Source organism: Rhincodon typus, chromosome 47, assembly GCF_021869965.1.
Source record: "Rhincodon typus isolate 14 chromosome 47, sRhiTyp1.1, whole genome shotgun sequence".
NCBI classification, from domain to species: Eukaryota; Metazoa; Chordata; class Chondrichthyes; order Orectolobiformes; family Rhincodontidae; genus Rhincodon; species Rhincodon typus.
This window is the reverse complement of record NC_063378.1, coordinates 1,124,904-1,141,894: the sequence shown is the minus strand read 5'-3', so window position 1 is coordinate 1,141,894 and position 16,991 is coordinate 1,124,904. Positions and strand designations below refer to the sequence as shown.

General features: G+C 42.6%; 1 protein-coding gene across 2 annotated transcripts in view; it reads left to right on the top strand.

Moving 5' to 3' along the window:
• LOC125487947 overlaps positions 1-16,480 on the top strand; it is a 21,594-nt gene extending 5,114 nt beyond the window's left edge. For both annotated transcript variants that reach the window (XM_048620641.1, XM_048620640.1), the window contains 7 exons: positions 256-546; positions 3,906-4,235; positions 6,437-6,523; positions 11,380-11,407; positions 11,578-11,627; positions 13,281-13,315; positions 14,722-16,480. In XM_048620641.1, the coding sequence (XP_048476598.1) occupies positions 256-546; positions 3,906-4,235; positions 6,437-6,523; positions 11,380-11,407; positions 11,578-11,627; positions 13,281-13,315; positions 14,722-14,859 (959 nt within the window). In that variant the 3' untranslated portion in view covers positions 14,860-16,480. The remainder of the gene's footprint in view (positions 1-255; positions 547-3,905; positions 4,236-6,436; positions 6,524-11,379; positions 11,408-11,577; positions 11,628-13,280; positions 13,316-14,721) is intronic.
• The last annotated feature ends 511 nt before the right edge of the window (positions 16,481-16,991 follow it).

Here is a 16,991-nt window from a genome sequence, read left to right as displayed (position 1 = left end):
GATGCTGCTTGGCCTGCTGTGTTCATCCAGCCCTGCACCTTGTTGTCAAGTATCCCCATACATGTTTGATTAATTTAAATCAGTGAGATTTACTTTAAGAATTCAATGCACTAGGCACTATCATCTGAAACTGAGTCCATATCACTGTGTAATCATGGTGCAGTAAAGGGCACATGAAGTCAGCTTCTTGTAACATGTTCAGCCATTTTGATTAAACGTATTATGCCGATAAAATGCTTTAATTGCATTTCTCAGGGGATTTTCCAAAGCCGGTTGTGTCTCTGAATCCTTCGTATGGGGCGTTTTTGGGAGGAGAGTCAACATCGGTGAGCTGCAGCTGTCAATGTCCAGTCACAAGAATACACTCGTGCTACAATTCCAAATGCAGGGAAGCAGAACTTTCTGAAGGACAATGTGAAACATCATTTCCGTTGAAATATTTAAGGAAAGGTAAAACAAGTTACAACTGTGAATGTTTCTTACAGTTGGAGAATGGAACATGGAGAAGATCAGGAATGACTGACCCCATTCAGATACGTGTCGGAGGTATGTCATTAAACCATTTCTCCTTGTGTTTGGTGTTTTACTATTTTCACATGTACCAATACACAGTGAAAAACGTTGTTTTAAGTGATATACAGATTATACCATACAACGTGCGTCAGGGTAGCAGAACAGAGTGCATTATGCAGTATTACAGGCACATAGAAGGTGTAGAGAGAGACAGATCAGAATTAATATTTGAGAGGTCCGTTCAAAAGTCTGATAACAGTGGGGAAGAAGCTGGTCTTGAATCTGCTTGTAGGTGTACTCAAACTTCTATATCTTCTGCCTGATGGAAGATGGTGGAATAGAGTATAACTGGGGTGGGATGGGCCTTTGATTATGTTGGCTGTTTACCCGAGACAGTGGAAATGTAGATGGAGTCAATGAATTGAAGGCTGGTTTGCATGATGGACTAAGATGTGTTCACGACTTTCTGTAGTTTCTTGCAGTCTTGGGAAAAGCAGTTACCATACTGCGCTGTGATGCATACAAATAGGATGCTTTCTATGTGCATCGATAAAAATTGATGAGTCATTGTGAACAAACTGAATTTCCTTAACCTCCTGAGGAACTAGAGATATTGTGCTTTCTTGATCATCGCATCGATGTGGGTGGACCAGGACACATGGTTAGTGATCATCACTCCCAGAAACATGACATTCTTGAGCATCTCCACCATTGGTGCAGACAGGGGTGTGCCCTCCACTTCGCTTACTGATGTCAATATCTGGGTCCTTCATTTTGCTGATATTGATGGAAAGATTTCTGTCTTCACAGCAAGCACATAATCTCCTTCCTGTATTCTGTCTCACCATTGTTTCAGCTCCAACCTACAACAGTGGTGTCATCAGCAAACAGCTAAATGGAGTTGGGACAGAATTTGGCCACACAGTCATGAGTGTATAAGGAGTATAGCAGGAGGCCGAGTATGCAGTGGTGTTGAGGATTATGGTGGAGAAAATGTTGTCGCTATTCTGACTGATTGCAGTCTATGGATCAGGAAGTCGAGAATCTAATTACAGAGGGGGAGCCAATACCTAGGTCTCAGAGTTTAAAGATGAGTGTTTTTGGAATTATGGTGTTGAAGGTGGAGCTGTAGTCAATAAATAGGACCTGGACGTAGGTATCCTTGTTATCCAGATGTTCCAGGGATGAGTAGGGCGACCGAGATGGTGTCTGTGGACCTGTCACATGAGTAGGTGAATTGCAAAGGAGCAAGGGAATTGGTCGGCTGGAGTTGATGTGAGCCATGACTAAGCTCTCGAAGCACTTCATAATTATGGAGGTCAGAGCCACCAGGTGGTAGTCATTGACACATGCTGCATGATTGTTCTTTGGCATCGGGATGATGGTGGCCTCTTGAAGCAGGTGGGAGCCTCATATCACAGTAAGGAGAGGTTAAAGATGTCAGCAAATAGTCCCACACAGGATCTGAGTGTACAGCAGTGACTCCATCCAGGCCAGTGCGTTTCTCGTGGGTTCACACTCAAGAAAGCGAATCTAACATCTGCACAGGTGCATCGGACACTGCTGAGATATGGGACATCATTTCATTAACCTTCTGTTCAAAGCAAATGTCAAATGCATTGTGCTCGATCGCATAGAAATGTACTGTTGCCTGCAATTCTGCTTGACTTCACTTTGTAGCCCATTATGTCGTTAAGCCTTGCTACAGTAGATGGGTGTCCATGTGGTTGGTCTGGGTCTCAAGCTCAGTATGGTATTGGCTCTTGGCTTCTCTGATTGCCTTACAAAGGTTGAACCTGGATTTCCAGTATGTCAGGGTTGCCCAACTTAAATCATAGAATCCCTACAATGTGGAAACAGGCCCTTCATCCCGATAAGGCACACTGCCCCTCCAAACAGCATCCTACCCAGACCCATTCCTCTACCCTGAATTTCCCATGTCTAACCCACCTAACCTAAACATCCTTGGACATTACGGACAATTTAGCATGGCCAATCCACCTATCCTGCACATCTTCGCCCTGTGGGAGGACACCAGAGAAAGCAAATGAGACCTAAACAGACACAGGAACAATGTGCAAACACCATACTGACAATCACCCAAGGGTGGAATCGAACCCAGGTCCCTGGTGCTGTGAGGCAGCAGCGCTAACCACTGAGCTACCGTGCCACCTGACTTGAATGCTTCAGATCTGGACTTCAGTTGGGAGTGGATCTCCTGGTTCATCCATGGTTTCTGTTTGGGGAAGATTTGGATTAACTTCTTTGGCACACGGTCTTCTACACACTTCCTGATGAAGCCTGTATCAGTAGTGACATACACATTTATGTTGGTAACTGAGTTCATTGCATCTGGACCAGTCCACTGACTGTAAACAATTTCACAGAAGACCTTCCATTGCCTCAGACCAACACTGCATAACTTTTTCTACTGGGTCCTCATGCTTCAATTTCTGCTTGTAAACCGGGAGATGGAGCACAGTGTTGTGATTGGATTTTCCAAAATGCAGACAGGGAATGGAGCAGTAGACATCTTTGATGATTGTATGGCAATGGTCAAGAATGCTCAGCCCTCTGGTAGGACAGGAGATGTGTTGATGATATCTTGGTCGTACGTTCTTGAGGTTGGCGTGGTTGAAATCATCGACTACAATGAACAAGGCCTTGGGGTATTCCATCTCAAGGCTGTTTGTAGCATTGTATACTTCGTCAAGTGCACCCTTCATTTCCGCATGGGGTGGGATGCAGACCGCTGTCAGCAATCACTAAATTGATGGGCCCCAAAGTCAGTCTTATTACGGCTCATTTGACGCTTTGCAAGGTGATCAGTTTTGGATTTTACAGAGGTTTGTGATCACAGTCACTGAATACAAGCTGTCAGCCATTTGTACCAATTTTCTGAGAGCTTATTGAGAAGTAGCAATTTCAATCAGGTCTAATCGTTAATTAGGCAAAGGAAGGACATATATGATCCACGGGGCAGACGTAAACTCTTTCCCTGTCCCGGGATCACTCTGTAGAATGGTGTGGAGCCAGCACATTTCTATGTCCCAGTGATCCTGTGTGCTTTGGTGGAGCTGCCTGGTATTATATTGTAATATTACCCTGACATAAAGTTTGAAGCATTTATGATACACCCCACACAGCCCATTTCTTGTGAATAAGGAAAATTTATTTAAATCAAGACTAACATTACATTGTGTTGTGTGTTAAAGTACAATGTCATTATTTTTATATGACATATTAGATTGCAATTTGATTTGAGAATTGTTGCTGTTAAGGTCTCCCTCTGGACTGTGCAATTGTTTTCTTCTGCACCTTTCTCCTTTCAAGCTTTAATAAGTATAAGTAAATGTTTTTGTAAATATATTTATTTTAACATGATGTAACAGATGAACTCTCCAAACCGATGATCAAAGTGCTCTCAGATTCAGGTTCCAGTTCAAGTGGGGACTATGTTGTGATTTCCTGCAAAGGTGATATTCGCCCCAGAGGAGGAATATTCAACCTGTGCCACAGTCAGAAAAATGATTTTACACAGGAACGTCCTGTGTCTGGAGTTGAAAATATAGCGTTCTTTACCATCAATATCCATGAACCAATTTCTGTAGGAAACTACAGTTGTCAATATGAAACAGAGGTTAACGGACATGTCATCACTTCTCCGTTCAGCCAATCTGTTGCAGTTGTGGAGCGAGGAAAGGAGGGTCACACATCAAAAGGTAATTACATGTTCTTGTGCCTTAATGTCTTCTTTATTTTCATAAATACATACTGGTAATAGAAATTGCCAGTTTAATTTCATCCAGTTGATATTTACAAAAAGACTAATCAATGATTAATACTGCTTCATGTTTTAAGCTTGTCTTATCCCTGCGTTTCAAATTGTTACAATTTGATCAAAGATCTGTGTGTATGTGTAGAGTCATAGAGATGCACAGCACAGTCCAACTTGTTCATGCCAACCAATATCCTAAATTAATCCAGCCCCGTTTGCCAGCATTTGGCCCTTTCCCTCGAAACACTTCCTATTCCCATCCAGATGCCTTTCAAATGTTGCAATTGTAACAGCCTCCACCACTTCCTCTAGCAGCTCATTCCATACACACACCACCCTCTGTGTGAAAAAGTTGCCCCTCAGGTCCCTTTTAAATCTTTCCCCTTTCACCTTAAACCTATGCCCTCTAGTTTTGGACTCGTCTACCCTGGGGAAAAGATCTTGTCTATTCACCCTATCCGTGCCCCTCATGATTTCATGGATCTCTAAGAGGTTAATCTCTATATATCTCTATCAGCCTGCAAAACTCCAGGAAAAGTAGCCCCAGCCTATTCAGCCTCTCCCTATGGCTCAAACCCTGCAACGTTGGTAACATGCTTGTGAATCTTTTTTGAACCCTTTCAAGTCTAACAACATCCTTCCTACAGCAGGGCAACCAGAATTGAATGCAGTGTTCCAAAAATCACCTAACCAATGTTCTATAAAGCCACAACCTGATATCCCAACTCCTGTGCTGAATGTACTGACCAATGAAGGCAAGCATACCAAATACCTTCTTCATCACCTTGTCTACCTGTGTCTCCACCCTCAAGTAACTATGAACCTGCACCTCAAGCTCTCTTTGCTCAGCAAAACTGCCCAGGATCTTAACATTAGGTGTATAACTCCTCCCCTGATGTTTCTTACCAAAATGCAACACTTCACATTTATTCAAATTAAACTCTATCTGCCAGTCCTCGGGCCATCAGCCCATCTGATCAAGGTCCCATTGTACTCTGAGATAACTTTCTTCACTGTCCACTACATCTCCAATTTTGGTGTCATCTGCAAACATGCTAACCAGACCTCCTATATTTTATAAGCCCCTTCTCCTGGTAGGCATCTATCTTTTTCTGAATTGGCTGACTTCATCTCGTTTCACAAACAATGACAGATGGTACTGACATTGATCAATAGGATATAATGTCTAAGCTTTGACAGAGAGCTGTCTATGCATTGTCAAACATGACCATTCGACCATTCAGTTCTCTGATTTGCAGCAAACATTCCTCAGTTGCTTTTGAGTTGGAAGGAAAGATGCATATTTGTGAATTTGTCAGAACAGGCAAAACCTCTACAAGATTATCCACCAGAGGGGCAGAAATAATTAAAATAACAAACAGTGGGCATAAACAGGGAATGCTTTCGGGCAATATTGGATGTGAGTGGGAGTTGTGAAATTGCATGTCATAGAGACACAGAGGCACTTCTGCCCATTGAATCTGTACTAGTCAAAAATAACTATTCTCTCGTCCCACTGGCCAGCCCATAGCCTGTTTGCCTTGGCATTGTAAGTGCACATCTAAATCATTCTTCAACGTGATGAGGGTTTCTGCCTCTCCCACCCTTACAGAGACTGAAGTTCCACATGCTCCATTGCCTTCTGGGTATTAACAAAATTCCTTGCAACTCCTCTAAACCTCCTGACCCTTACCTTCAATTTCTGGCCTTCTGCCTCCTAATCATAGTTCAAGGGCGAAAAGTTTCTTCCTGTCTACCTTATCTATACACCTCATCATTTTATACATTTCAATCATGTCCCCCTCTCAATCTCCTCTGCTCTGAGGAAAATAATCCTAGTCTACCCAATCTCTCACTATCACTGAAACTCTCCAGCCCCCAAAACAACATCCTGGGAAATTTCCCTCTGTACCTAGACATGGTGAGCATTATGGACGTACCAGATATTCGTTCTGATTCAAAGCTCAGGAACATGAAGCTGTGCAAGGCCTTTAAATGTCCATTGGCTATATCTATTGGTTAATTGAGAACATGTGTTAAAAAGGGACCATCTGATGCTTCAGGGTGTGTATTATTCTCCAGTCAGACATGCTGATGTTTCTTTGCTGTTCATCAATGTGACTCTCATTCTTTTGCATTGCATAGATGCGCAGATGAGATTATATCTCTACGTCGGACTGGGATGTACTGCTGTGATTATTGTGGTGCTCTGCCTTATAATTATCAAGAAAGGTAACTTATTGAAAAGGGTAATGTAACAGGTTAGGAGGAATGTGACAGCACTGGGCTGTTCTCTTTTATATTTCAGATGAGAATTTCTTTTTAAATCAACTGGTGTGACAGAAACAAGCCATTGCTAAACATTCAATGGTGGACTATAGAGTCACAGAGTCATAGAGATATCCAGCATGGAAACAGGCCCTTCAGCCCGACTCATCCATGCCAACCAGGTTTCCCATTTGCCTGCATTTGGCCCATTTCCCACTAAACCTTTCCTATCCATGTACCTGTACGAATGTCTTTTGAATGTTGTAATTGTACCCTCCTCCACCACTTCCTCTGGCAGCTTGTTCCATAAACACTCTGCGCGAAAAATTTGCCCCTTAGGTCCTTTATAAATCTTTCCCCTCTCACCTTACACTTATGCTGTCTAGTTGTGGACTCGCCTGTCCTGGGTGAAAAAGCTTGCGGGTACTATCTTTTAGAATTTTTATGACAATGTTCTGCAGGCAACATTAAATGACATACCAATTATGAAAGGCATCTGAAATTTCTTTTGCATTTATTTGCTTTCGAGGGGATGTTTCTCCACCCACATGATGGTGACCATTTTGATCTCTGACATTGAACTTTGACACAAAGTTAACCATTACATTGTGGATTTGCTCTCTCCTGGTAATTTTCTTTAACCACTGCGGAAATCCCTGTCTCCAGCATTTTCACCCCCACTCCTGACATCTCTTATCTTGCCCAACTGCTCTTTTCTTTTTTAGCACAAGAAAGTATTCGCATGCAGACATGTCCCTGGCAATTTGGAGGGGGCTGCTTGATGTCGGTAAAATTGATTGAGAGAAATGCAGAATTGAGGCAAGCCTTGTGGACAGCCATAACGTTAAGAATTGCACTTTGATAGCACCTTTAACTGTGACCCCCTATGGAAGTTAGCGAGTCTGTTTCTCTTTTCTATTCACTGTGTTTCTTTTTTCTTTATTCTTTGATGGGATGTGGATGTCTCTGGCAAAACCAGAAGCTCTCGCCCATTATAAATTGTTGTTGTTTCTGAGACCGTATCAGTGGACTGTTAAGAGTTAACATCATTGCTTTAATTCTGAAGTTGTAGAAACTCTGCTTGACTTGCCATATAAATACAGTGGCTACAAGAGCAGGTCAGCGGCTAGGAATCCAGCAGTGAGTAATTCACCTCCTGACTCCCCAAAGGCTGTCCACCATCTACAAGGCACAGGTTTGATGGAATACCCCCTATTTGCCTGGTTAGGCGCAGTTCCAACAACAGTCAAGAAGCTCAGCACCATCCAGGACAAAAGCTGCTCCTGCTTGATTGACACCACATTCACAAGCATCCACTCCCTCCACCACCGATGCTCAGTAGCAGCAGTGTGTACCATCTACAAGATGCACCGCAGAAACTCACCAAAGCTCCTCAGAGATCACCTTCCAAAACTACAACCATTCCATCTGGATGGATAAGGGCAGCAGATACATGAAAACAACACCCCATGCAACTTCCCCTCCAAGCCATTCACCATTTCAACTTGGAAATATATCAGCCGTTCCAACAGTGTTGCTGGGTCAAAAACCTGGAATTCCCTCCCTAAGTGCATTGTGGGTCAACGTACACCACACTGACTGCAGCAGTTCAAGAAGGCAGCTCACCATCACCTTCTCGAAGGGCAACCAGGGACGGGCAATAAATGCTGGCCCAGCCAGCAATGCCCACGTCCCAGGCGTGAATAATTTTTAAAAAACATACAAGTCAGACAAGTTACGAATGGTAGATCTCCTTTCCTGAAGGATATTAACTGTCAAAAAGTTATGGGGAGGTGATGGCCTAGTGGTATTATCACTAATCTATTAACTGTAGACCCAGGAAATGTTTTGGGGATCCAGGTTCCAATTCTGCTGTGGCAGATGGTGGTATTTGAACTTAATAAATATCCGGAATTAGGGTCTGATGACAACAATGAAACCATTGTTGAAACCATCTGGTTCACTAATGCCCTTTAGGGAAGGAAATTGCCATCCTTACTTGGTCTTACATGACTCCAGAACCACCACAATGTGGCTGACTCTTAACTGCCCTCTGGGCAATTACATAATAAATGCTGGCCAGGACAGTGATGTCCACACCCCATGAATGAATAAGAAAAACAGCAATCAGCTTTGAACCACAATTAAGGCCAAGTTCATCATGAGCTTCAAATTCTAGCTCTAGAAATTGGGCATAGGTTGCAAGTGCAATGGCACTACCAGGTATTTTGCCTGCAACTCTGAGTAATGTCCCAGTAACATTGCCAACACACCGATACCTCCCTATGTTTCAATGAGGGGCTCACACGGGCTATTCTGTTCACAGAAAGACAAACAAATTACAAGATGATAAAGAATGACCCATGTGGTTTGTCCAGCTGACTTGGGCATTAATACATTCACAAGAGGTGTCCAATCATGTTCCTTTTCCCTCCATATAGACCCACAGCTTAATTTGAAAAGGCAATGGATGTTGCATCAGTTGTTCATTTCAATCTGAGAGAGAGAGAAGTTTTTTGATAAGGAAAGCTGTGAAGCGGACATGGATCAGAGGCATGTCTATGGAGTTAGGCCACAAATCAGCTGTGATCTAATTGAAGGACAGAACAGGCTGGAGGGACTGAATGGCCTACTCCTGTTACTACTTTCCTGAGTGCAAAAGCAATGAGTGGCGAATCAAAGAGACAACATATTTAGTAGCTACATTATAATGTATTGTGTCAAAAGAATAATCTCCCCATCCTGAATTCAACCTGAGTTGTCCTTGAATGAAAGGAGAGGTACTCAGAGTAGAAACAGCTGCAAGTGTTTACAATTATCGCCTGCAGCTTACAACATTTTCATTGAACAGCCTGTTCCATACAGTCATTTCACAAAATTTACCACAGAACATCCTTTTAGAAGCAAATGACGATGGCTTACCAACTGATTGTCCTTAACAATCTGTTAGTCACTACGGGACAGCATGGTAGCTCAGTGGTGAGCACTGCTACCTCACGGCACTGAGGACCTCGGTTTGATTCTGGCCTCATGTGACCGTTTGTATACTGTCTTCATTGTCCAAAGATGTGCAGGTTAGGTATATTGGTCATGCTAAATTGCTCTATGGTGCCCAGGGCTTAGGTGAGTTACTTATGGGAAATGTGGCGTTACAGGTATGGGTGGTTCTGGGTGGGATGTCCTCAGTGTAGGTTCAAATGGCCTCTTTCAGCACTGTGAGGATTCTAAATTTCAACAGGAAAAACATGACTGTGTTCTTTTTTTGTCTTGTATTCTGATCTTTGTGTGTCTAGAGTGGTCATATTCTTAGTTTTCTTTAATATTTCGTTTTTGGGAGGTTTCAGTTTAAAGTTTCGAATCTACCCCATTTGACAGTTAAATCATTTTGGATTTTCAAAAATTGAGTAAAACAAAAATCACTGGATAAACACAGAAGATCTGGCAACATCTGTGCTGAGAGACAGGGAGAGAAACAGTGTTAACATTACAGGTTATAAACACAGAAAGTGCAGGTCTGGCAGCATCTGTGGAGAGAGAAAGAGAGGGAGAGAGAGAAAGAGAGGGAGAGATAGAAACAGAGTTAAAATTTCCAAGTTCATATACAATAAAAAGCAGGAACAGCAGTCGGCTGTTCAACTCCTCCAGCCTGCTCTGTAGGTTCATGGCTGATCCCACGTTCCTCACATCCACTTTCCTGTCCTTTCCCTTGATTCCCTGAATGATCAACAATCTATCTACGTCAGCCTTAAATATACACAAGATCTTTGCCCCTCCCCTCACACAGTTCTCTGTGGCAAGGAGTTCCAAAGGCTCACAACCCTCTGAGAGAAGAAATTCCTCCTCATCTCAATCTTCAATTGGCACCCATTTCTTCTGAGACTGTGCTCTCTGGTCCTAGACTCTCCCTTGAGGGGGAAACATCCTCTCAGTATTGACCCTGTCAAACAGCTTAAAGAGATCATAAGACCATAAGATATGGATGCAGAATTAGGCCATTCAGCCCATTGACCTTGTTCCACAATTTTATCATGGCTGTTATGTTTCACAATCCCATTCTCCTGCCTTCTCCCTGTAACCCTTGATTCCTTCATCAGTCAAGAACCTATCTGTCTCTGTCTTAAATACAATGACTTGGTCTCCAATGACTTGGTCTCCAGTCTTGTGTGGCAATGAGTTCCACAGATTTACCAGCTCTGATGAAGAAATTCCTCCTATTCTCAGTTCTAAATAGTTATCCCCTCACTCTGAGGCTGTATCCTCGGGGCCTAGTCTCTCCTACTTGTGAAAACATCTTCTTCATGTCCACTTTATCCAAGCCTCTGAATATTCTCTAAGTTTCAATCAAATTCCCCTTCATACTTCTCAACTCCATGAAGCCCTTCATCCCTGGGATCTTACTTGTAAAACCCTCTAGACCCTCTTCAAATCAGCACAACCTTGCTTAGATATGGGGCCTGAAACTGCTCACAATATTCCAAATGCGATCTGACCAGACCCTTGTACAGCCCCAGTAGCACATCTCTGTTCTGTATTCCAACTCTCTCGAAATGAAAGCTGACATTGCATTTGTCTTCCTAACAGCCAACTGGACCTGCCTGTTAACCTAAAGAGAATCCTGAACTCTGACTCCCAAGTCCCTTCCTGCTTCAGATTTCTCTTTGTTCTGTCTATACAGATGGTGTCAGACATGCAGTATTTCTTTAACATTCTCTGTTTTTGATTCTAATATCCAACATCCTGCTGTTCTTTGTTTTATATTATTGACATTGACCATCATGTTCAAGGCATTTCACCATTGCATTATGATTTATATCCCTCAGGTCGATATAAAAGTCAAACTATTCAGAGGTGAGAATGTTAAATGACTCATGTTAATCCGACATTTGACTTTATGCAACATATATAGTTGTACATTAATACATCATTATATTTAGTATTTATTCCCTATTGATTTTTGTGCCATTAATTCCCATTATATCGGGATCACATTTGGGTCAACATATGTCTTTATTTTCCAGGACTGCTCCCTCAGCAGTTCAAAATACACACGATGGCCATGATCGCATTTGTAAGTATATCACTGATGTTAGTGACTGGTTGTAATGACTGTGATGCAGAGTAACATCTTTCTGTGTGATTCTTAATATGAAAAATGTGTTAATGGTTTTAGTGGAGAAATTCTAAACTTCATTCCTGTTCAGATAGAGCCACAACATCAGAAACAAGCATTGAAATAATCTGAATGTGGTGTAGCGCATGAGAGAGAGAGAGAGAGAGGGAGAGGGAGATAAAGAAAGAAACAGAGTTAACTTTACAAGTTATAAGCACAGAAAGTGTTGAAGAAACTCAGTAGGTATGGCAGCATCTGTTTAGACAGGGAGAGACAGAATTAACATTTCTAGTCCAGTGACACTTCTTCAAAAGGGCTAGCTAAAGGGCTGTCAGACAAAACACAAGCAATTTCATTCAGGACTCTATCTCTATTATGTTGGAGATTCACTTCAAATGAAGTCAAGCACACGATGTAGAAGCAAACATTTGAGATGATACCATTGGGTTTGCGTTCACTGTTGGCCAAATCTATCCTCAAAATTTGTCTGTAATGTAAATGACAGAGATGTAACCCATCCTTACGGCCTGATTTTCCAATACCGTATAAGGCTGTTAGAGTGAAGGAACTGTTTCATCAAAAAGACCCAGTGCCTTGGAATAAATGGTGGGTGGTGTGTTTTCCTCTCTGTAAAGGAGGAGGCAAAATTGTCCACGTTATGTTGCCTTTCATCTGGACACTGGCTTGCACCAATTGGATAAAGCTGTAACTTACAAAACATGTTCAGAATTTGCATGGAGCCCCATGATTGGGAACAGTCCACAAGAGCGTAAGACCATAAGAAATAGGAACAGCAGTCAGCTGTTCGGACCCTCGAGTCTGCTCTGCCATTCAATAGGATCATGGCTAATCCAACATGTCTCATATCCACTTTCCCTGTAAGCCTTGATTCCCTGACAGATCAAGAATCTATCTACCTTAGCCTTAAATGTACAAAAGGATGCTGCAACACCCCCTCCCCCCTACACACAGCTCTCTGTGATGAGGAGTTCCAAAGCCTCACAACCGTCTGAGAGAATAAATTCCTCCTCATCTCAGTCTTCAATTGGCACCCTTTATTCTGAGACTGTGTCCTCTGGTCTTAGGCTCTCCCATGAGGGAGGAACATCCTCTCAGCATTGACCTTGTCATGCTCCTAGTTGTTTCAATGAGATAACTCTCATTCTTCTAAACTCCGGTGAGTACAGTCCCAACCTGTTTAGCTCATAAGACAATCCCTCCATTCCAGGGATTATCCTATTGCATAGAATATAGATCTCACAGACATTATTTGTCACTATTTAACAGACTGCAGGTTAGGCAAGGGTGGTTTGCTTGGATGGTTGGTGGGTGATGCCAACAGCATGGGTTCATTCCCACTGGCTGACATTACCATGAAGGGCTCTCTATCTTCACCTCTCCTTCACATGAGGTACAGTGACCCTCAGGTTAAACCACAACCAGATGTCTCTCTCCAATGCAAGAGTGGGGCTATGGTTGTTTTTGGTTTAAATTTTGGGCCTATATATCAGCGGGCACTGCGTTTTAGCAACAATTGACAACATAAACTACTAAGTCTCGGTGCTAAGACAGGCACAGAAAAACTCAATTTATGTGCTTCTTTTATCCCAGATTACAGTGCCAATTTGATCCATCATAGAACAATGGTAAGCATGCAATTTAGTCAAATTCAAATCACTTATTTTCTTGCTACATAAAGTCTGATTAGATTCTCCTGTAGAGAGACAGAATCCGGGGATATAGGATATATTTTGAGGGTGAGGAAGAAAAGAACAAGAATGGTTAGATTGGCAGAGAGAGAGAGAGAGACCATAGGTGGTGGGGTTGCGTGGATGGACAGAAATAACAGGTAGGAAGAAAGAGAATGATGAGAGTGAGATGGAGAGGGATGCAGAAAATCAACACAAACAGAGAGACAAATGGGCAGATGGTGGTGAGAGTGGAGGGAAAGGCAACAAAATATGGAAACAGAGATAAACATAGGAAGGACATTTAAAAGAAAGAGTCATAGAGTCATTCAGTTTGGAAACGGACCCTTCAGTCCAACTTGACCATGCTGACCAGGTTTCCTAAACTGAACTAGTCACATTTGCTGCATTTGGCCATATCCCTCTAAACTTTTCCTATCCATGTACCTGTCCAATTACTTTTTAAAATGTTTTAATGTACCCGCTTTTACCACTTCTTCTGGCAGTTCATTCCATACATACACCACCCTCTGCATGAAAAAGTTGCCCTTCAGGTCCCTTTCAAATCGTTCCCTCTTACCCTCAACCTAGTTTTGAACACTTCTAGCCTGAGGAAATGACCTTGGCTATTTACCTTAACTCTGCTCATGATTACATAAACTCTATAAAGTCACCTCTCAGCTTTCCATGTCCCACCTCTCCTTATAACTCAAAATCTCCAGTCCCAGCAACAGCTTTATATATTTTTCCTGTACCCTTTCTCGTTTAACAACAACCTTCGTATAACAGGCAACCAGAATTTACACAGTATTCTAAAAATGGCTTTACCAATGTCTTGTCCAGCCACAACATGATGTCCCAACTCCTACACTCAATGATCTGATCATTGAAGGGAAGCATGCCAAATGCCTTCTTCACTGCCCTGTCTACCTGCGCTGCCACTTTCAAGGAACTATGAACCAGCGCACCTAGGTCCCTCTGGTCAACAACACTCCCCACAGCTCTACCATTAACTATGTAGGTTCTGCCCAGGATTGCTTGACTAAATTAAACTCCATCTCCACTCCTCAGCCCATTGGCCTATTCAAACAAAATCCTGTTGTACTTTTAGATAATCTTCTTCACAGATACTATCAGTTTTGGTATCATCTGCAAGCTTACCAACCAATCCTCTTAAATTCTCAGCCAAATCAAGATTCCAAAAAGACAAAATAAAACATGGTGTCGGGGTAGCGAGAAAGGGATTGACGGGAATTGAGAGATTGAGATAGATAGACAAATAAAATAAACCTGTTGAAAGAAACAAAGGTACAAGATATTGGTGTATACTTTACAAACGCCACTTCCCATGTTGCTCAATGCAGGATGAGTATTCCGATGTGCACGGGAACAAATGTGAGGGAGTTACTTACGCTGCCTTGAACATGGATGGTTTGAGTCAAAATGAAGCTGCCTCGGTCAACAGGGGAGAGACGTGTGTTTATATGGACGTGAAAAATTAACAATGTTTCCCCCTCCAACATTGCAGTCTGCTTCTGTCATGTTGCTTGCTGAAGCTGAACCAGTGAATTAATTCACACCCCCATTCCCCCTCTCAGTAAATCGATGCGCCGGAAATCCGCACCTGGTTCCCTGAGTCCTCCAAGCCACCTCGGAACATTGCCAGGATTGGAAATACAGCAAAAGTTTCCACCACGAACCCTTAAGCCTCCTCTCAACAGATGGACCCAGCTGCAGTACGAGAGAGAGAGGGATCACTCAGATTTTCAATTCTGCTTAGATTGATTGATTGATTGATTTATTGTTACGTGTACCGAAGTACAGTGAAGAACTTTGTTTATGAGCAGTACAGGCAGATCATAGTAAGCAAGGATGTACAGATCAAAAAGACTTAGAGGCATTCAGGTTACATCGCACAGGGCTTGCACGAGGCGAGATCAATGTCAGCAAGATCAGCATTATTTGAGGCTACACAGTCCATTCATCAGTCTGGTAATGACTAGAAAAAAGCAGTTCCTGAACCTGCTGGTGCGAGTGTTCAAGCTTCTGTATCTACTGCCTGATGGAAGAGGTTGTAGGAGATCATTACCGGGATGTGATGGGTCTTTGATGATGTTGGCAGCCTTTCCGCGGCAGCGAGCCATGTAAATGGAGTCCATGGATGGAAGGTTGGCTTCCGTGATGGTCTGGGCTGTGCACACAACCTTCTGTAGTTTCTTACTGTCCTGGGCAGAGCAGTTGCCGTACCAGGCCATTATGCACCCGGACAGTATGCTTTCAATGGTGCATCTGTAGAAGTTGGTGAGGGTCCTTGTGGACATGCCGAATTTCCTGAGGAAGAAGAAGTGTTGTTGTGCCTTCTTGATTGTCACATCTATTTGGGAAGTCCAGGACAGGTTATAGGTTGTCATCGCTCCAAGGAACTTGACCCTCTCCACCCTCTCAACGTCAATTCTGTTTGTGTAGATGAGGGTGTGTTCTTCTCCTTTCTTTCTGAAGTCAATGATCAGTTCTTTAGTTTCACCAACGTTGAGAGAGAGGTTGTTCTCATTGCACCATGTCACCAAGCCCTCTATCTCCCTTCTGTATTTTGAGTCGTCGTTGTTAGATATCGTTTAGATAGAGATGTTTGTGAAGGTTTTGTCACAATAAAATAGTCTACACCTCATTGAAAAAAACAGGGTCCAGTGCTGTGAAGATTTACATGCCAGAAGATTGAGGAACTATTAGATACTGAAAAGATTAAGAACAAGTGAAAGCGTGCAGGTACACAAGAAATAAACAGAAAAAAAACAGACTAATAACGTCCTAAATATATGAAGAAGTAAGCAAATAGAAGAGGTTAGAATATTCGAGGAAATGGAGTAGGCCATTCAGCCCCACGAACCTGTTTCGCCTGCCATTCAATGAAGTCGTGGCTGATCTGTGGCCCAACTCCATAGACCTGCCTTTGGCCCGTACCCCCCAATACTTCTGCTTAACAAGATTATCTCTCTCAGATTTAAAATGAATAACTCAACCAGCATCCATTGTGGTTTGTGGAAGACAGTTCCAGTCCTCTACTAGTCTTTGTATGATGTGTATTATCACCAGACTATTAATCTGGAGACCCATGTAATGTCCTGGGCATCTGGGTTCAAATCCTGCCATGGCAGATGGTGGAATTTGAATTCAATAATAACCTGGAATTAAGATTTTAATAATGATCATGAATCTGTGTCAGGAAAAATCTATTTGGTTCACTAATGTCTTTGAGGGAAGGAAATCCATTGTCCTTACTTGTATGGCCTACATATGACACCAGACCAACAGTGATGCAGTTGACCATTAACTGCCCTCAGGGCAATTAAGGACGATCAATAAATTCAGCCCCAGCCGGCGATACCAACATCCGATAAACATGTTTTTTTTAAAAATTGTGCTTCCTAACATCTCTCCTGAATGGCCTGGCCCTAATTTTTAGACTACGCCCCTTAGTACTAGAATCTGTGGAATTAACGAGGACGAAATTAATGCCAGACAAACTGAATGAACCTCTTCTGTCTGTCTTTATCGTAGAGGACACTAAATAACAAAATCCTGAGAGTAGTGGAAAAGGAATGATCAAAAGGGAAACAGACATCAGTCGAGGTAA